Source organism: Sinohyriopsis cumingii, chromosome 6 (assembly GCF_028554795.1).
Source record: "Sinohyriopsis cumingii isolate HCF-2022 chromosome 6, ASM2855479v2, whole genome shotgun sequence".
In the NCBI taxonomy this organism is placed as follows: Eukaryota; Metazoa; Mollusca; class Bivalvia; order Unionida; family Unionidae; genus Sinohyriopsis; species Sinohyriopsis cumingii.
This window is the reverse complement of record NC_142966.1, coordinates 34,382,355-34,405,331: the sequence shown is the minus strand read 5'-3', so window position 1 is coordinate 34,405,331 and position 22,977 is coordinate 34,382,355. Positions and strand designations below refer to the sequence as shown.

The 22,977-nt window shown below is 34.7% G+C and overlaps 1 protein-coding gene across 1 annotated transcript in view; it reads right to left on the bottom strand.

Moving 5' to 3' along the window:
- LOC149796698 (uncharacterized) overlaps positions 1-22,977 on the bottom strand; it is a 90,682-nt gene that overhangs the window by 26,981 nt on the left and 40,724 nt on the right. The window contains exons 2-8 of the mRNA XM_089961327.1: positions 13,355-13,585; positions 12,675-12,869; positions 8,589-8,729; positions 4,873-5,013; positions 4,061-4,201; positions 3,250-3,390; positions 2,825-2,965 (exon numbers count right to left, since the gene is read on the bottom strand). Of these exons, the coding sequence (XP_089817453.1) occupies positions 2,825-2,965; positions 3,250-3,390; positions 4,061-4,201; positions 4,873-5,013; positions 8,589-8,729; positions 12,675-12,869; positions 13,355-13,585 (1,131 nt within the window). The remainder of the gene's footprint in view (positions 1-2,824; positions 2,966-3,249; positions 3,391-4,060; positions 4,202-4,872; positions 5,014-8,588; positions 8,730-12,674; positions 12,870-13,354; positions 13,586-22,977) is intronic.

Here is a 22,977-nt window from a genome sequence, read left to right as displayed (position 1 = left end):
TAATCTTAATAACAACAATTGATGGCGCATATGGCTTAATTTCTCAGTGGCGGATGGAGTTTCGGCGTTTCTAGAATAACTCTGTAATTTCCTATTGGTTGGGCTAGGTCATATGTATAGGCCAAATCGACGCAAAAGGAGTGGTGTTGTCTCTCACGTGCTGTCTATTGCGAAATACAGTTACTACAGTAGATTGTGTACATAAAGAGAGAGCTGCGTAATCAGATTAAGTCAGATTTCGAAGTCATTCGTATCTCTTGTGTTTTTCTTGTAATGTCTGCAGACGTGTTTTATGCTGTTCTTAGATAAGTGGTAAAAAGTTTGTTTGCACAGTTCATGAGAAATAGAAAGTGCTCTTTGTTTGCACTATAATATTATTCTAGAACTGTTATATATTATTCGATGAAAATCTGTACAACGCCATCTTTACAGCGTAAGGGATGTTGGCTGACCATAACATTTCCAATTTTGATATTTATAAGAAACTTTTCATTCATCTATAACTTTTAAAGACTTTTATAGGATTTGCTTCTATTCACCTCATAATACTGTAAGTTCCTCGCGTATTTTCATTTATATCTTTGACAAATAAATTAATTTTCAACTTTTACAAACCTTGTTGGTTTTTTTTCTCTGTTACTTAATTTGTGACTATAGGTTCGAAACAACTACAAAAGCAAGATCAATGACTCAGGTCAGGTAGAAAAGAAACCTGATTTTTGACAAGGTTAAGTCCTAAATACCATTATCAATAGCACATAGTGAAACAAAACATTCTACCAAACAACGTAAATTAAATATACATAACAGTCCGAAAATGAACGACAAGCAAGCATTATGAAGCGAATCTCGTCTTATGTTTTCTTTTTATTCATTTACGATTTTTATAGACCTTTATCAGGATTAGTTTCGAGGCACTTCATAATATTGTAAGTTCCACGCGCATTTTTATTTATAACTTTGATAAATAAAATATTTTTTAACTTTTATAAACCTTATTGGGTGTTTTTTTCTCTGTTACTTAATTTGTGACAGTAGGTTCGAAACAACTACAAAACCAAAATCAATGAGTCAGGTCAGGTAGAAAAAGAACTTGGCTTTTGACAAGGTCAAGTCCAAAATACAATTATCCATAGCACATAATGAAAACAAAATACAAATACTAACAAAAAATGTAAATTAAATATACATAACACTCCGAAAATGAACGACAAGGAAGCATTAGGAAGCGAAACTCGTCTTATGTTTTCTTTTTAATATATTACCCGATAATATACCTTTCTTGGAATTTTATTCTGGCATCAAATCCTATATTCAATGCGTAATACCTGAATGTGTTTACATCAGAGAATAAATATATCCAATTTTGTTTCACAAGAAATAAATATGGCTCGTAAATAATATGATGATCCTATAGTCACAATGATATTTCCTCTGGTTCTTTTCAAAATGTTATTGCCATGAACCACACTCTTATATGTTTGATTTCAATAATATATCTGACGTTGTTTACTTCATGAATATTCAAAAAATTGAACTGCATTACCTTTAGAGAATCCTTCAAGTTGTCATTTTGTTCATAAGATCTGAGGGTATAACTGATAGAGCATAGTCCCTTGCAACGATTGATACACGCTGTTGTATTGTTGTATATAATTGTAAGGGTTCTTCGATCCCTTAACTTTATCACGGGAAAGCGGGACAAGTACGACGCATGCAAAATACTTTATATAAATATTTAGAACACTTACAGAAAAGAAAGCTCACAATGTTGCAATCGTCTTTAATCACATATATTCATTTCATTGATGATTTTGCAGCAATTAATTGATAAGTAAACCTTTAGCTTTCACTTATTTGCAACCCTCAACGTACCACATCTTAAATTAGTCAGAATTATCTACATCTTTAGTAGATAGGTTCAGTTTTACTGAAATCAACATCATAAAATAACTGACTTAAATTACTTAGACACCTAGACTATACTACTGCATGGAGTAGACCTACCGTTATTTCATATTACGATTAATTCTAGCTTAAATGTACGAAGACAAATACATGTCTCAGAATAAACTATCAAACGAATGATAAAGTCCAGCTTGTTGTGCATTATATTATTTTGCCTTAGAATTCTGACTACATAAATTTACACGTTCCTCCCCACCATCCAACTTCACAAACTTTCATGCACTGTCGCTCAACAAACGAATAATGACACCTTCTAAACAGATACCAAAATTTTTGTTCACGTAAAACACATATTCCCTTTTCTTGTTCTTAGAGAACAGGACAACAAAAAAGCTTTCAGAACAGGTGTGCACTTCTTCTTTCCTTGTGACTACGTGCTTTTTGGTCACGTGGAGATTACAAACGAAACTGTTCTTCCAGCATAAATATATATTTAAATCCAGCAACTCCTGAAATTTAGATCTAGTATTATTAGGAAAATATGTACTAAAAGGAAATCATAATGAGCATGCAGTATATTCAGAGCCATTCTGCATCAAAGCGAGTTTTAAACATCGAACTCAGTGCTCTTATAAACAGGTGGTAAATATTCGCAGAGAGTATTACCGAATTTATACGAGAAACGTTATAAGAATCTTTCATGTTAGATTGTGCTTTCGTAGCTTGAAGTTCTACTTTCGCATTTTGATGTCTTCCGCATCAATTTTCTTACACCTTTCACGAATAAATGCAAGCAAAATATATCATCATCACTTCGGCATTACATTTTTTAGATAAAAGCTCAGGAACAAGAGAGCTAAAATAATGACAACGTACATTTTGTTCGAGATAATATTCTAAATGGAATATGACATACCCTGTATGCATGTTTCTCCCTGCCATCCAGCTTTGCAACCAAATTTGCACTCTCCGTCAATCGTTGAACAGCTGTTATTGCCATTTAAACACATGCCACATGTATTATTGCATCCGTACCCATATGTTCCTTTCTGGCATGCTAAAAAGACAAAATGCAAAACATCATTTTAGGATTCACTAAATCTTTTAACTATCTTTAAAATAATATTGTATTCGTATTCAACGTTCTCATCCAAGCAGAGCATCTTCTGTGCACAAAAAACTACTTGCATTCTGAACATTCCGAAGTTTTGCTAAAAGTAGTTGTCCCAATGTGATGCATTCTAGGCGATGTACTAGTCTTATGTGCATATCTGTTATGATTTTGACAACTTACAATTTGGATGCGATGATATCTGCATTTTGTAATGGAATGTGACATACCCTGTTTACAAGTTCGTCCATGCCATCCAGCTTGACAACCGACTTTGCAATGTCCGTCAATACCCGAACAGCTGTTGTTGCCACTAAAACACATTCCACATGTTTCATTACATCCGTAGCCATATGTTCCTTTATCGCACTCTATACGAAAACAAAATACAAAGTTTCATTTGTTCATTAACACAAATTGCGAATTCCTTTAAAAGAGCATGTATGTGTTCTATAACTTCTCATCAGATTATGTTCTTGTGCAAACAATATTTAATTTCTGAAAATCCAGATTCTTTGTTAAAGCAGTCGTTCAAATATAATACATTTTGGGTATTATACTGGAGTTTTGTGCAGATTTATTTTGATAATCACAACTTACAATTTGTTATTTTAATGGAATATACCACGCACGGTTTACAAGTATTCACCCGCTATCCAGCTTTCCTTACGACCTGTCACCATCCACCTGTCACTGAACATTTGTTGTTGCCGTTAATATACATGTCACAAGATTAATTAGATTTGTAGGTACATGTTCGTTTTACACATGATAAAAAGGAAACGAAGCACGAAACTTAATCTGCGAATAAACGTAACTTTTATTTTCTGTGAAATAAAGAGCGTATCAACATTTCACTCCTACTCCTTGTAGGGCTTTGTATTGCACTAAACAAATCAAATTACGAAACTACAGATTCTTATTATTGAAAAATCAATGTATTTGTTGGTAGATTTTACTGTATTAAATGCAAATTTATTTTGACAATGACAAAGTACAGTCTATTCGAGACTATATATGCATTTTCTGAATGTGACATACCTTGTTTGCACGTTGCTCCCCACCATCCAGCATCACAACCGAGCTGGCACAGTCCATTATTCGTTGAACAGCTATTGTTGCCGCTAAAACACATTCCACATGTTTCATTACACCCGTAGCCATATGCTCCTTTATCGCACTCTATACGAAAATAAAATACAAAGTTTCCTTTCTTCATTAACACAAATTGCGAATTCCTTTAAAAGAGCATGTATGTGTTCTGTAACTTTTCATCAGATTATGTTCTTGTGCAAACAATATTTAATTTCTGAAAATCCAGATTCTTTATTGAAAGCAGTCGTTCAAATATAATACATTTTGGGTATTATACTGGAGTTTTGTGCAGATTTATTTTGATAATCACAACTTACAATTTGTTATTTTAATTGAATATACCATGCACGATTTACAAGTACTCACCCGCTATTCAGCTTTCCTTACGATCTGTCACCATCCACCTGTCACTGAACATTTGTTGTTGCCGTTAATATACATGTCACAAGATTAATTAGATTTGTAGGTACATGTTCGTTTTACACATGATAAAAAAGAAACGAAGCACGAAACTGCATCTGCGAATAAACGTAACTTTTATTTTCTGTGAAATAAAGAACGTATCAACATTTCACTCCTACTCCTTGTAGGGCTTTGCATTGCACTAAACAAATCAAATTACGAAACTACAGATTCTTATTATTGAAAAATCAATGTATTTGTTGGTAGATTTTACTGTATTAAATGCAAATTTATTTTGACAATGACAAACTACAGTCGATTCGAGACTATAGCCGCATTTTCTGAATGTGACATACCTTGTTTGCACGTTGCTCCCCACCATCCAGCATCACAACCGAGCTGGCACAATCCATTATTCGTTGAACAGCTATTGTTGCCGCTAAAACACATGCCACACGTTTCATTACATCCTTGGCCGTATGCTCCTTTATTACATTCTAAAGGGAACAAACTATTTCACATTATTTTAGGATAAACACTATTCTTTTTTTTTTTGTTTAAAGGAAGGCTATTATAAGTGTTTTTCATTCTCACCCCTGTAGATTATGTTCTTGTGGAAAAATGTTTACATCCTGCAACTCGTTGACTTTGTTACCAATACCTACAAAAGATAATGCATACCGGGAAATATACTTGTATGATGTACAGATCTACTTTGAATATGACAACGTACAGATTGTTTGAGATTACAGCCGTATTTTCCGATGGAATGTGACATACCCGGGTTACAAGTTCTGCGCAGTCATCCCCCTTCACATCTGACCTCGCATTCTTCATCAATCGTAGTACAGCTGTTGCTGCCTCTAAAAGACATGCCACATTTGTTGTTGTTGAGTTTAATTATAGTGGCGTGCGAAAATGTGTGCATGTGCCACTTTTTTCTGACTGCACCGCAGCCTGCTAGTTGTTCCTGGGGAAGGGAATGGTGCCCCCTCCCCCAGGCTTTTATGGGTTCAAGGAACCCTGATAGTTTGGCCTCAATCTGTGGGTCCATAAAGGTCCCTTACAGTTGAATGGTTGGCTGTCATTAGTGGGAAGGACAGCTCGGGAACGGTCTTGGTTGCTTCACATCGCTGGTTTCTTGTTGCATTTACCTGGTTTTTCTTGGTTGTTTTTTTTTTGGGGGGGTCTTTCTTTTTTTCTTCAAAATGTTCTAAAAAGGGGGGTGTTCTATTCTATGCTGTTTATAGAGGTTGTTAGTAGAAATCATGTTTGAAGAGAGATTTTCAAGGTTATTATGGAATTACTAGTCCAGGTGTTTAGGGTGTGCTTCCTACATTATATTATTTTTAAGTTTTTAGATATTGCCTCTTTAAGTTATTTATTTATTAATGTTTTTAGAGACTGAATGTTATTTATACTTTATTTAGCAAGATACCACAGTACTAGCCGATTACACGGTTCGTTAAGGACATCTAGGACATCCGATTTTGCGGTTTCCTTAGTTTTTGATGGGTGCTTCGTAAGTGAATTATTTATTAATATTTTTATAAAATTGAATATGTTATGGGTTTTTATGTGGGGGCTTCTAAATTTATTTAGCTAGTTCCTGGGTCTTTTGGTTTTCTGGGGATAGTAATTATATTTTGTTCCTAAGTCCTGCTGAGTCTATGAATTTATTTATAATTTTATATGCTGATTGTTTATTTTTATTAGACTCCATAAGTAACTCTGGGTATGTATGTGGTGATCCAATCTCTTTTTGGTTTTTGATAAATATTTTCCTAGAGGGTTGATATTTTGGGCATATATTGAATACGTGGTGTAGATCTTCGGTGGTGTGGCAGTTAAAGCATTTAATGGTTGCTGGTTTGGGTCCTATTATCCTTCCAAAACTGCTTGCTAGTTTAGTTTTTCTAGCTATTATCCTGTTTATGGTTTTCTGTTCTAAATAGGTACCCTTAGGTAGCTATATGTTCCTATCTATGGTTTTTGGCGTTTCATGGTACTTTTTACCTTTTGTGGAGGAGTTCCAAAAATCTTGCCATTTTTGGTCTATATATGTTTGCAAGCTTGATAGTTTTGATCTCCTAGCCTGGTTTGTGCAACTTTTGTCTGCTGTTTCGTTGCCAGAGATTCCAATGTGCAACGGTATTCACATGAGCTCGACTAATTGATGTGCTGTGGTGATATCGTCGATTAATTGGCATGTTCTGTCGAGGAATTGTTCCATAGAGTATGTATTGCGATTTTGGATCGATTTGATAATGCTTAGGGAATCGCCTATAATGACTGCTTTAGGTATTTGGTTGTCTTTGATCCATTGTAGTGACTGAAGCGTAGCCCAGAATTCAGTGGTGTAAATGGAACAATAGTCAGGTAATCTGGATCCCGTTTGTATATTGAATTCAGGGATGACTATTGCTGCTGCCATTCTTGGTGGGTTGTTTGTTTTTGATCTATCGGTATATATTTTTATCACTATAAAACATGCCTTATAATTTTCATTTAATTGAATGTTTTATAAGACAAAACTGATAAAATTAGAAACAATTTCAAGCAGATAAGCATAATTTAGGAAATGAATGGTCATTAAACATATTTCAATCATTATAAATGCTTTCAGTATTTAATAAAAGTTCTGTAAATTAACACGGGAACCAGCTACCGTTTCACACAACTAAGATATTAGCTAATATTTTGTGAAATATACCGATGAGAGATTACAATTATGCTTACTTATGTAAGAACTCCTATACATATATAGCGTGACGTTTTCCGATATTTAACGAACGATTTTCACAAAAACGTGACACCAATTAAAAACGACGCCTATGTTCCAGGAATAATAATTCTGGGAAACAAGATCAAACTAGCAAACCCTAAAACTTGTTGCAGAGTATAGCTGCATCTGCAGATAAGAATGCGACATTACTAGTTAGCTGGTTCCTCCCCGCACACAGCTTCACAGTCATATTGGTATAGTTCTGCTGATGTTGAACAACAGTTATTGATGGTCAAACCCATGCCACTTATTTTGTTGCATCAATAGCCGTATGTTCCTTTATCATATTCTAACGGAATGATTATTCACATCAGGTAGTTGTCACAAGTTCCGTTAATCTTTATACATTTTGAACAATGATCTAATAAAGCTTATAATAACAATTCGAATAGATGAGAAAATATAATCAGTTCTTTTGGAAAAGAATGCATCTGTCATAAATGGTTTGGAGCAGAGTGTAAGTTATGTACCTCTCCTTATCATTCTTTACGATTACCATCGAACTGCACTGTTTTAATAGCGCAGATAATTAGAGCCTTTAACATTAATTTCATGTGTAATAATTGTCAATAATACAGGTAGGGGTTTTATTTATTTCGTAACTTCTGGCAACCATGATCAATTTTCATCTGCTTGCATGCATTAGATTATTTTAGTTTGCCTCATCAAATAAACGATATATTTCCAGTAGTTCATTTTAAATATAATCAAGTTTAACAATGACACTCTATAGATGAAATTAGTTGATTTATTAAGGCATGAAATGGTCTATTCATTTCTTCATTCGCGTAGAGCTTTATGGATCAATGAAATCATTGTTGTTACTATGCAACAGTATATAATTCCTAAAATGTATCATTCAATATTTTGTCAAAGATGACGTACATTGCTTAAAATAATTCCATTTATTCGCGTCATCTTCTCACTATTCTATTAAGAACAGTCACTTTAAACTAAGCTACTTGTAAATAGTTATTCGGATACATTTTCTTCTACGAACCACCAAAGCTGAATTCCTGTAAATATTTTCATTTACGAACCATCAAGGTGGAAATCCTTTAAGCACCGTTTAGCATGTAACTAAAACTTACAAAAAAACTGTGCACTATTTAATTTCTGGAGAAATCTATTTTACAATAAAGACGCAAAAATGCTTGATACATTTGCTTTTCACCAAAATTATCTTGAGAGCAGGTTCCCCGTGTTATTTTGTTTTAATTTACTAGTATGATGAAATGACAGGTAATTAGAAATAACTTAGGAAAGCTTTACTTAAATAAGACATACCGTCTTTACACGTTATACCACTCCATCCTCTCTCACATCCCTCTATACAATGTCCGGTTGTACTATTACAAATAACGTTTCTGTTGAGACAGTTCCCACAAGTTTCATTGCATCCATAGCCAAATGTTCCTTTCTGACACTCTAAGAAAAAGAGTTTCTATCAAAAGTATTTCAAGGTTTACGTATATCGACTAATGTGTATCAATACGTGACGAAATTTCAATAAACAAACTGCCGGTCAATGAAATGGCAACATTCAACTGATGTACCTCTTCGGAAACAGACTCTTAAATTTCAGTTATATCATCATAATCTAGAAAAGGATGCCGCAACGAGTTAGGTTTAAACGATCATATACATGTATAGGCAAACCTGTATTTGATTCGATATATATTCGATATATATATATATATATATATATATATATATATATATATATATATATATATATATATATATATATATATATATATATATATAAATGTGTGTGTGTGTGTGTGTGTGTGTGTGTGAATATTATGAAATTTCATCTTGTAAGAAGTAAACACACAATATAATCCGAGTCGACACTGTTTGCGTTGAAGACTATGTAGTTTCCATGTTCGCAGATTTATAGATGAAATTAATTGATTCATTAAGACATCAAATGGTCTTTTCAATGTTTCATTTGCATAGAGCTTTATGGATCAATGAAATCGTTGTTGTTTCCATACCATAGTATATAATTCCTAAAATGTCGTATCATTCCATGTGTTTTGTCAAAGATGGTGTGCATTGCTTAAAAAAATTCCATTTATTCGCTTCTTTACGCCACTATTATGTTACAAACATTTACTTTCAACTGAGCTACTTTTAAATAGTGCTTCAGGTACATTATCTTTTAAGAACCATCAAGGCTGAATTCCTTTAAACATTTTCATCTAAGAACCATCAAAGTGGAACTCCTTTAAGCATCTTTTAGCTTGTAGCTAAAACATAAAAGCACTATGCACTAATCAATTTCTGGTGAAATGTATTTTACAATAAGGACGTAAAAGTGCTAATATACTTTGATTTTCACCAACATTATTTTGAAAGTAAGTTCCCAGTGCTTTTTTAATTTAATAGTATGCTGGAATCACCGGTAATTAGAAATAATTTAGGAAAGCTTTCATTAAATAAGACATACCTTCTTTACACGTTATACACTCATTCCTCTCTCACATCCCTCTATACAATGTCCGGTTGTACTATTACAACTAACGTTGCCGTTAAGACAGTTCTCACAAGTTTCATTGCATCCATAGCCAAATATTCTTTTCTGACACTCTAAGAAAACGAGTTTCTATCAAAGGTATTTCAAGGTTTACATATATCGACTAATGTGTATCAATACGTGACGAAATGTTAATAAACAGCTGCCTGTCCAATGAAATGGCAACATTCAACTAATGTACCTCTCCGGAAACAGGCTCTTAAATTTCAGTTATATCATCATACTTGTGAAAAGGATGCTGTAACGGGTTAGGTTTAAACGATCATATACATGTATATGCAGACCTGTATTTGATTCGATATATATATATATATATATATATATATATATATATATATATATATATATATATATATATATATATATATATATATATATGTGTGTGTGTGTGTGTATGTCTGTGCGCGCGCGTGTGTGTGTGTGTGTGTGTGTGAATATTATGAGACTTCATCATGTAAGAAGCAAACACAAATTATAATCCGAGTCGAAACCTGTTTGCGTTGAGGACAATGCAGTTTCCATGTTAGCAGATTTCTATGCAGTATTTAGGATTTTGTAAGATGTTGATGACTTGGACGTTTTCTAACTTTTTGCAGCACCATGAAAGGTATAATTAAAACAATATTTTGAGACATAAAAGAACATGTCCGATGGGGACTAAACGAAATATGTACTGGCATTTAGAAAACTGTATTTTAACCAAACTCTATGATAAATCAATAAAAATCCTCTCCCATTCCCGAATATTTTAGCTTGAAAAAAAGAAATGCGTTTATATTATTGTCTCAATATGGAATGTTGGCTGCATATGTTTATTTATATTTTCATTAGTTATTGGATTATTCACTTTGTCAAAAGATGACTATAATATATGTATATACTATCTCCTTCCTGTCACTCCTAATTGTGTACATAATTCAATGTAAAATTACTATGTATATTTTTTTGCAGTTGTTTTTGCTTTTCTTGTAAGGTTGTATCGAGTGTACCCGGTAGATCTCTCTCGTGATGTGTGCCTCTCACTAACAGGAGCACATACGCAATTTCACTTGAAACGCATGATTATAAATTGATATTATTGCCCAATTTTGTTCTAACCTCTTCTGTAGAGATTGCAAGCATGCATTGTTTCCATTAAACGCTAAATTAAAATTCTTACTGTGTGAATGTACGGATATGTATTGCCCCTTTCAAATTTAAATCCTTCATCGACCCCGTATGTCAATTTCTTGTCATCATAACGAGAAGAAATATCAGAAGACAAGTGCAGAAATACCATTTGTATGTTTCAGAAAGTGCACGACACCTTGAAATTGCCTTTTACAAGTTCAGACGATATGATACTTTAATTGTCAAAAAATGCCTTTATAAAGTCTGATCATCATACAATAAAGTTTATTAGATCTAGTAATACTCCTCGTGAATAAAATATCCGAGTTCTGACAAGGAAATTTGGAACAAACATTTTTAACTATGGAAGAATAGGCGATATTTATCAAGAATGTGTAGTACATGGATTTTAACTCTAAAAAGAATTTGAAACTTTTAAAAAATTTCAAGCTGAGATACTATGACACGTTCCATTAATTTACTTTCGAGGATGAGGTAATTATCAACGTACTTTCTAAATCAAGTCAACAATAATCAGTTTGCGTCATTGCTTTTTAACACGTTCTTTAAAACAGATGGTACATTGCGATTCTTTTGATATCTCGATGTATTAATGCTCACCATCTTAAGCCACCTCAAATATAAAAAAGTGCTATTTCTCCATTATAAATAAAACATAAGAGCATTCAAAATGAAGTGACGAGTGATGTTGACACAACTTTTGTGTTCGGAACATTTTGGCCCGGCTTGTTTGCGAATTGATTGAAGTTTTCCACTGGAATGGATCACATCGACATCAAGTGAAAATATTTATGAATAGGGACTTGAAAAACGAATAATTCAGTAATTCATTCCCTGGAATCCATTTGTTATCAGAGTTTATGACCGTATTGAGATATAATTCGAGAGAAGTTCTTTATTTAAATTACTCATGGAATTACTGCCTGTGTATTATCGCATTACTGTTTGAATTATTGTAAACTCGTTCGGAGTCATCATGTATTGCATTAGTATGGTACATCAGAATAATCGAGACTATTGTAAATCATTGAACTATTCTTTAATGTTTGACTTGTGGTAAGACACTTACGATTATTCTGCATTGTTAAGAAATAAATAACTGGTTGATTTTACTGAATTTATTGATTTAGCTTATTTCTTTTACTTAATTTATGATCAAGAGTCGTAGCAATAAGTTACGGGCATCAATGACTGGCAAACATTATACACCGAACTGTACCTTCAATGTGTATGATTACTAAGCTTTGGGGTTTTACCTTTGAACTAAAAACAAAGTTTCAATAAAATGTAGCCTCTATATAACCCACATGTATCTAATGTGATGCTGGACCCAGAAGAAACAGAAAGTGACAATTGTTTTCTAGCTGAACAAATACCTCATTTCTAACTTGTGACTAGTCTTACGTTTTTAATGCTATTTTGTATCTATCATGTCTCATTACTGGGTCAAGGCAGTCTGATTTGGTTCTGTTTATAATCTGGACAAATTAAATGCCTAAATGTTGCAAGGAAAAAATACAAGCCTCTTTTGTGGAGGAATACAAATTAGCAAATTAAATCACATCAACGTTGAATAAATTACGTTTTCATTCAAATGGATTATTTGAACAACGACGAGCGGAATACAAAGAATTAGGTGTATTGTCATTCCATTATCAATAAAGATAGAACTTTGTACATATCTATGACAATACACTTACCACCATCGACCACGATCTCACAAATAGAAAGTATTTCCTTGTTTTGTCGTATCACGGATACAAACCGGGCTAAAGAATCATTAACTCTAAATGTGTGTGGATTGTTGACTGGCTGTACTTCTACTAACGGTTGATTCGCAGTCCATGACTTCGTAGCATTGCCGATGAATACCTTAAATCCGGAAAGTTGATCCGCTAAAGTAGAAATAGTCCTTTTATAATAATTATTCATATTTTTTTCTTTCAATTTATATGGTTACGTATAAACATAGGCAACGTTGAGTTATATGCAAATGTTTTGAATAATGACATTTTCTCACTCATTATGCATATATTTTATATAGGTCTTTCAGACGGTGGAATCCTTATGATACAAGGAACATGCATGTCCACGTCTGCACAAAGAATGTATATATCTTGCTTCACTGTTTGTTATCGTCATTTATTATGTTGTAAATATATTTATTGATACATACACATTGGCAAAGATGTATTGGAATTATGATATTACCCACTCAGTAGGACAAATGAGGGTACGTAAAACTACGAAATGTATGTCGGTCCATTTCTTACGTTCAACTTAATTTTAGGGCATGATATTGTGCTTGATAAAGCTTTGTTAAAATATTCACTGAGACGAGAGAAGATGCACCTGCATTCTAATAACGAAGGAAACTTACTACTATCACTTCTTTCATAAACCATGATGGTCTTTACAATAATCAGGAAGCCAATATCCACCTCCCATGTATGGTTGTCCAAACGACGTTGTGTTGCACTACAGGTCTTGGATACATCAGGATTTGTTCTATCTGTATTACCATCTACAGCCTTATCAGCCGTCCAGTTGAAATTGTGCCAGGTCAATACTGACGACTGATAAGTAGATTTATTGACAGCGAAATTGAAACCTAAAAGAAACAACATAACTCGTCAAAATGCATGCATATATACATACATACATACATACATACATACATACATGCTTTTCTACTTGATGGTCTTAAAATAACTACTGAAAAAGAATGTGAACATACAAGTTTTGTAAAATTCGAAAACAATTTATTTCCCTTGAATACAAAGTGAAAAAGTAAAAAGGAACCTACTTTATTAAGAGTTAAATCCCAAATAATCATAGCATTTCTAACACAAGTCCTAACATTAAAAGTTCTGAATAAACGTTAGTGATATTCAAACAAAAAAATATCTAAAACTGGAAGTGTTTATGTGCACGTGGTGGCCAGTGTCGTAGTGATGTGCCAACATTCTTTTATTGAATCATAACAATACAATCCACGAATATATTCTTATTTAAATTTCATTATGAACCCAAGTCTCTTGTTTTCGAAGAATGTTTTTTTAGCACTTTGTATTTCCAGAGAAGAGTCAACTGAATTAAATAATTTGAATAAATACATTCCGACCCAAATGAAAAACTGGGCACAACAATAATCCCACTGATTCTGCTCAGATCTTAAAGCACGAATAATTATGTTTTCCAAGTAACAAGATTATATAGTCTTCTTTGTGACCTCATGTCACAATTAGCATTTTCTACAAATAACTATTACCCAATGAAATTTTAATTTTGGAAGGTTCCGAATGTTTACAAGATAAAGTCCTTGTTATAATTAGAAGGTTTGATAATTACACATAAGGGTCTTTTTTATTTATAGTATGTTTACAAACACATTGCTTGACATGATTTTTCTGAGGTCAGCTGCTCTGATTTGCGTCCTTGTCTTGTTGCAGATTATTTTTGGTTTCTGTTTTCCTTGAAATTATTCTACCAGTTGACACCATCGCTAACCATTTCTTTATAAGTTAGTATCCTGTCTCCAGTATAAATGTTTCTTAGATTTTATTGGGTCTTTTTCTCGTAGATATTACCTGCTGTTGTATCGTTTTCAAAATGACAAAATTGATTTTGAACTTGTGTATATAAAGGAAACAGCACAATGAACCATTTAGCATGGATACAGTCATTCCTGAACATACGATATAAGTTAAGCTTAAAATCAAGATTTCCTTGACAGTTAAAAGACATGAGAGACAGCTAATTGAGGTTATATTCAGTTACCCAGTTGTTCATATATAAAATCTAAGCTTTCATTCGGTCAAAGAGAAAAACGTCAGTCGGAACAAAACTATTTTGAAGGTAATTCCCCTATACAAGAAATGCACATCTTCATCTGATATGTGGACAGCAAACATAAATGGTCACCATAAAATCAACATTTATTAATGGCTGTCGCTTCTGTTTATTGACAACTACATTTTCATTTCAATTCGCCTGAAACCGTGGTACAAATATATGCATGCTGATGAACATGTGCTAATAGATTCATCATTATATGAGTGTCATGACGTTGCCAAGTACATTTTGGAAGTGTAGCGCAAGTAACAAGTATCGACATTTGAAGTTATCTTCATATAATAAACATACTGCTCTACAGCCAAATGCCGTTATACAAACAGTCGAAACTAATGACAAATTAAGACTAGTTAACAGCAACTATAAAATTAAGCGGCAGGGGTGTAATATACATATCCTCAATTTTTGTCATAATGTATGTGCGCACGTGGGACAACACATCAACAAAGAACGTAGACTTAAAAGAGTCCAAAATGATTCAGATGTCATGGACACAGAATCTAACACATAATAGGTGTCTTATTTTTTCATCAATATTTACAAAATACTAATTAATACTTAGGCGATGAAGACTTTTGAACAGATGCATATCTATGACGTGTTACTAATTTCTGATAGGTGGACCAAAATGAAAATTATACACAACATTGATGAACATAACACGGTTTCTAATGAACCAAATTTAATCAATCCCAAACTTAATATTTTACCAATTGCTTTAAAACAATAAATTTAACCAAGGTTTATTTGTCCGTTCGTGCGTTCATGTAACGACGGTTACACGTGAGTTCTTGCAAGCTGCATATTCATATAAAATCATACAAAAGAACGGAATATTTACATGGATGAATAGACGGGGAAGCCATTAACTGGTATGAGTCAAGAAGGATAAAATATGCCTTACATTAATTTAATTGATTATGCTTCAGTTCCATCAAGCAAGCAATACTTCTGCAAACTAACAATCATGAATTATTACCGAAATTTGTAGATTATCATAATTGTGCATACTTTTGTAGAGATAATAATGCAGTTCATTCTGTCTTGGTCAGCGTGACAGGTATGATTAACATATGGGATAGGATTACATTAACTTTCCGTCTGCAAGGGATGGGATCTGCTCTGTTGGGGCATGAATTGAAATTTTAATTACAGTCCGTTCGATAACCATCCTACATAGATGTCATTGAAGCTTTAAGTGTAGGGAATGAGAGGATTGAGGCGAGCCGGAGAACATCTTGGGCCATTTGAAATGGGTTTCATTGAATAATATTTTCTGGGCCCCCGAGTGGTGGAGTGGTCTAAAGCGCCTTCCGTTACGGATCATTGCCATCTCACCTCTGTCTGCGTGGGTTCGAGTCTCGGATTCGGACAATGTGGGTATGTGTGAAAAAGCTTGCCAGTAGCTTCTCGTGGGTCGGTGGTTCTTTCCGGGGTTTTCCCGGGTTCTTCCTCCACCATTAATACTGGCCACCATGTATAGCCTATCGTGTGCTGACAAATGACGTTAAACCACATAACACTAACATTAAATACTATTTTCTAGAATAGTTATTAAGAAAGGCGGACTAGAGAGGAACATTCTGACTTCGATGGGAGTGTTACAGTTTTTGGTGGTTAGACAAGGTAATTCTGACCGGCTAAACTAAGCGAAGGGATGTTTCCCAGACAAAATGCAGGGTGGCTTTAAAGTAGTCTCCCTCGTGATAGTAGATAATCTGATGCAAGCTTAATTTATCTACCGGTAATACATATTTCTCGTTATTTAGACCAAGGGTCCTGTGTCCGGAAGGAGGACACCAAAATAAAGAAATTCAGCTACATAGCAAGAGACAGTCTCACTAAAACACAAGGTTATTCTGAAGAGCATGCGGTATGGTCATTGATGTATATTTGTAATTCTTTGTTGAATTTATTCATTTAAATTAACATTTGAATTATCCTTGAATTCAGAAGTTAATTGTTGACATGCATTTTCTCATGAATATTGTATAATCATTGATTACATGAAAGTTTTAAAATTGCCTCATTCAGATGTAATAGAAATCGTGTTTTATAAGGATTTCATGCATTTAATCGGCAACGAACTGGGAGAAATAAATTATCTGTCTTAATGTATTTGTATCATGTATGATGAGAACCGATTTTTCTATCTCTGGAAATGTATGTCAGTGAATTGCTAATTAAAAAGACAAAGTATTAGAGACAAGGAGTGAGGTCCCTTAATTCATTTGCGTAATAATGTTGTGAATTGTTAGGAATGTGTGCCGACAGGCATAGCGTAGCCAGAGTGTGGTGGGGTGCTTTATTTAAAAAGTTTAATTATGTAATGATTCTCTGCTAGGAATGCGGGTGGTGGCAAGCAAGGACATTAATGTATGATGGTAGGATTGTCTATCAGTATGAATTTGCGAAACGACCATAGCTTAGTTATGTTGAATTACAATAGATGATATCTCACGTAAAATAGAGTAGGAATATTAATTGATCCTGAACAAGAAAAACCTGACATGTATTTAGTTTGGATATTATATTTTTATTTAAAGACAAAACTAGCTTGTAACATGTATTGCACAGTGGGAAAGAGAGCAGTATACAAACAAGACGGTTAACGGCCCAAAGAGGCTGGAGAGAGACATACAGACACAGAAACAGACATACAGACAGACATAGACAGAGAGAAACACACACAGAGAGAATAAAATAAATACGGCAACGCCGACCTATCATTAACGGTGATTTAGAAATACTGTAAGCAACCCAATTTGAGTTTAATGAGTCACTCGATTATATGATGAAATTTGTATGATACGTGTATCAGAACGACCAATTGAACTTTATATAACTTTTGTAACTGTTTCTAAGAGAAGTGAATCGTTCAAATGTCAAGTTCAATTTCATTTTATTTATTAATTGATTAAATTGTTATATTTTGCATCAGGAGGCTCTTGTTCTATTCAGATCTCTTTTTTTCCATCCATTAATTTCTAATATAATTTATTGTTTACTCCATCCGGGCAAAAACACCGGGGTCGATCATCTGCTAAATATCGAGTTTGCGATGATCGACCACAAGAACATTTGTGGAAAGTGTAAAGGAAAGACTTTCATCAACCTGAAATAGTAATAGCCGCGTATTTATTCAAACATCAGTAACATTGCTACAAGTACTGAAATACTCATTTATGAACATGGACTCGCCATTGCATAATAATAGATGGTTCATATTTTATAATGAAAATCGATTAGTTAATAATAATAATAATAATAATAATAATAATAATAATCTGCACTGCTGTTTTGCTCCATACTATTTATATATGACATGGGATGGACTAGAGATATGAAGATAACGAAATGGCAGCTAGATTCATCAGTTTCATGGTTAATGTGGACATTATAATTCATTGGTTCTTCAATCATTGTCGATATAATGTTATTGAATATCAGACTCCGGTTACTCTTGTGCTAATGATCACAGCGATCAATATTCACTACTATTCACTAATATATTTTACTACAGTCTATAATGTCAGCTTTATTTTCAATGCGAAATTACGTGTTTAACAAGAATAAGAGGGGTTTCATTCAGTCCACTTTTAAATGAACATGCATCCACTGAATACGGAATGCCAACATAAAAAAAATATCAAATTAAATTTACAAATTAATTTCCACTTTATTCAGTAAAGAAAAGGACCCATATATATATTTCTTTTAAAGCAGGTCGGCAAAGGTGACAATTGCATGTTGATCACTTGTAATTTGTGTCCACGTGTCACGTGATCCAGGCATGTGGAGCTAGAGTCTCGTACGGATGTAACTGCGATAAGAGCTAAAATGGGGACGAAACACCAGCCATACATATTAATCCTGTTATTCTAGAAGCAAATACAGCGGATCGTATCTATTCAGGCACCGATCCATAAACACACTAATGTGTTTTCGGTCAGTAACCAGATCACATCGTGTTTTCTATCTGAACTTTTCTGTCTGTAAATCTGCGCTATTTGGACTTTGTGCCCATAACTGATTGAGATTTTCAAGTTCTACCAACACAGTCTCAAACTCATCCGCACTGATTATTTCATCCTCTATAGCAACTAAATATAGTTTACCGATTGTATTCAGACTGCTTTGTGTTGCCGCAAGAATTTGGAATAGACGCGTATTCGTCATTATAGTCGCATCGAAAGACCGCTGCTGAAGCGCGTGTGTGTGTGTGTGTGTGTGTGTGTGTGACCAAACTTGCACGTTTGTATTCGTGATCGGTGCGGTTCACTTGGTGATTTAATTTCGCAGCTGTTGTTCCGCTTCGATTATTATTATTTACGCCTGTAAGAATAATACTCCGCCATTGTTTTTCAGTTAATAATACAATCATATATTTTATCTGCCCAACAGAAAGACCTTGTCCTGCCATATCATCCTGCGTAGGCGCCATATATATATATATATATATATATATATATGCACTTCAAACCAATCATTTATTTTTACTGGCACAAATGGCAAATACGGTTATTAGAAACAATATATATGTGCCTCGGGAATACTGCGACCTGGTGCTCTGGATTTGCAATTGTTTAAAATATATTGATTACGCATACACCTTTTAATCTAACGATCGTCTTTGCCGAATAACTGTTATCCAAACACTTTTTTTGTCAAATAACAGTCTAGATAGTTTTTGTCTCAACTAAGTCAATGTCGGTTAATACTATTTGTTGGCAAATTTAATTCAGCCAGATACATCTGTGACTGCCACTTTGTCATTGTAGAAACAGTCCAGGAGTGTTCTTACATCTGGTTCTGCAGTGAATGCTCGAGTATTTTCACATGTTCAGGCGAAGATTCCATGCTAACCTCAAGTTGGCAGTGATACATCAGGGTGGTTCCAAATGGCAATTTCTAACAGATCCGTAACAAAATTAAACGACAATTCATACCAGGGTTTTGGTGTCGTCGTGATCACTTATACATTACTTGAGATGTGGAGCAAAATTAGTATTCATGTTAACATCTGCTGACAGCTGGACCAGCACCCCGCCAGTGGTAAATTTCGCAACCACATCACTGTGTCAGAATCCATTATTTATATAATATGATAAAGTATAATCCGAAACACAAACAACAAAGACGATTAAGTATCCTTTATGATAAACTCTATGTCCTTTGAACTGAATTTTCATCTCTGGTTATTCATGATGCTGATATTGCAACTGTTTAAAAATGTATAACATCACTATCCGGCCTCATAATGTATGATATTCGAGATCTAAAATCAGGATCATGATGCCGCCTATCACTTATTCACATTTCCATTAGAAGCCATGTAAGTTTGCTTCCTGTGATGATAAACAAGTATGTTCCGGACTTTCGCACCTTTAAAATATGTGGTTTAGGTTTACCAATACCATTTATGCAAGCACAGAAAACAAGATGGCCATTTCCTAAGATTTATCTTCAAAAAGGTTTTCTTCTTCTTAGTCCTTTATTTCTGTTATTTCCGCTCTAAAAGTCTCTAGTTCCACCGTTCCTAGTGAACTCAACCAGATCTTTTATCACAAAATTGCCTTTGAGCTTGACAATACTATCCTGTATATCCACATTAGATATTTTAAGTTTACCAGTTTGATCTTCAAAAATCATAAGCTCACCTGAATCGACACCAACAACAACATGATTAGTAGTCAAAGACAACTCCGCTTTGGTGGCACATGAGCTCAAATCCACATCAGCACGGTGTACCCGATCTGAGTAATATGCGTAAATGCGTATAATATGAAACGTGTTTTAATGTCAACTCAGTAAGTGCTTGCGAAGTTGATTAACTCTCCAGTGCGCTCAACACCGTCAAACTTAGTTTGTACGGGGATAAGTAATTAACAAGAGGTGTTACCACGCGTGCGACCCAGCGAGTGCCAGGGGCATTTGATAAATTCAGATTGACGATGTCGGTTTCACGTGTGCGTGGCACCATCTATGCAAGTTCATTTCACATACAAACGCCATGAAACTGTTCGATTTTGCCATCGCGAGTAAATTAAGATTAGTCAACGGATGAGTCAACGGCATGGCCTTTTGCCACCACTTAATCGAAGACCTCTGCTCGATGATATTCAACGACCCATGCCCTAAATTCAAAGGCGTTTTCCTTTTAATACGGCTGCGAGACGCTATGCGTCCATCGGCCGCCTTTAAAAGCCACGCCTGATACAGTTCTGACTGCCTCTAAAGCTGTAGCTTTAGCAACCTCTAGAGCGGTTGTTACCATTAATGCTGGAATCGCTGCAAGGAATGGAAAAATTCCACTCCACCGTTGTTTTGCATTTGTGTCACGTCAGACGTGGAAAACTTTAATATATCTGAGGTATTGTTGTGCTTTGCTGAAATTAAGCTGGGTTGTGCTTGTATCAACCTCACAGGACATTTCCAGATAATTTTACCTGAGAAAGGTTTAGTGTGACCCCACACATGTTTCTGATTGCTTTTTATTTTCGCAGATTGATTTTCACTAAGGTCGACTTTTACTTCGTGATAGGACAATATTATCTAAATACGTAAAAGTTTTAATTATGAATTCTACGAATTTTCAGAAGGTGCATCGATGATCCACATTCAACCACCAGAACCCTCAAATAACAGTGTTTTGTCAGTGAGTATAACAGCATAGCATCTGTAATTAGCACCACATGTATCTACAAGTGTATGAAAATATATGTCAATGGCAGACTGTCTGGACAACTGCAAGTGTTCAAGTGAAAATGAATAACTCGGGTACAACCTACGAAAGTTTTGATGGGAAATTAGCAAACAGGTGTTTCGATGCCGGTCCATATACGACTATAGATTATGATATGAACGTGCAATACGAAGAGTGGCTAGTGCATAGTAAAGCCGAACATTTCAGAAGGTTCGTGATGGCCATTTAACAGCAACGAAACTTCTCTCGCTTCTAAGGTATCAAATATCAGCTTACTATGTTAATGACTAGTTTCTTCATTCACGCTTCGAAACGCACAAAACACATGTTGTGGTGCATTTAGAGCATGTCGGATACTTATTTACCAAACAAACGTTCCCGCATCTGCGGTATGTGCCTCTCCGGTATGTGTGTAAAATGACAACGTTGAAATGGTTCCCGACTGTATAATCGAAAACATATGTGATTCTGTAGAATGTGATGGGGATAACATAGGCGTCGGCAATATTCACCTTTCTGATACAACTTTACCACCACCACCACCTCCTATGCCCCTAATCGCATCGTTGGAGCTGCTTTTCCGAAGCATAAATAATGTTAGTTTGGCTCAAATTATAATTTTGCGAATATCTATAGTCAACCAAAATATTAAACTGTGGGAAATTTCGCCGAAAAAGTTCAGTGCATTACAGATGGGATGTGATCGACGCTGTGAAAATCCAAGGTTCAAATATGGGCTGCAATCAAGGACTGTGGCGGTGTGCGAGGCCAGGTTTGGCTCGCAAATGTACGACTAACATGAGCTGTTGTGTACTGTCTATGAGCTGCATTGTTTGTTACATTCTTGACAAACAGTATTGTTGGACCGGCGGTTCTCGTGTAATCATTGCAGCATAAGGCAAATCCGGGGCTTGTCCTGGCTACATTAACGTTGTCCAAAAGGAATTCGGTTTCCTTTCCATCGATTGAAGAAATTGCACTATTGAACAACTCCATAATTCCATTCTTACACAAATATCACTAGTGCATTGGCTGAGTTTGCATTACCTTCAGCCTCTTTCATTTTTCCTTTCAACTTCCAAAAATGCTTTACATGGAAGAAAAAACCTAGATAAGTCTTGCACTTGCAATTATATTTTTAATTGATTGTGATCCCTGGCTGTATATTAGGAATATTGAAAATCTCTCTTGCTTCGGTCAACTAACACAGGCGCTGCCATGCTAAATGCTGCAATAAATACATCTTTCAACTGAGCCATTGCAAAACTATACACTTTTATTTTCTTTCATACCACTTACCGTCCAAATCCACTTCCCGCTGTTACATTTGCAATCGCTGAATAAGCGGCCTCGTTAATGATTTTACTAACTGCAGACGGCATTGATTCTCTCGATGGTAATGTAACTGCTTTTGTTCATGGCCTTCTTATAATTAATCGCTG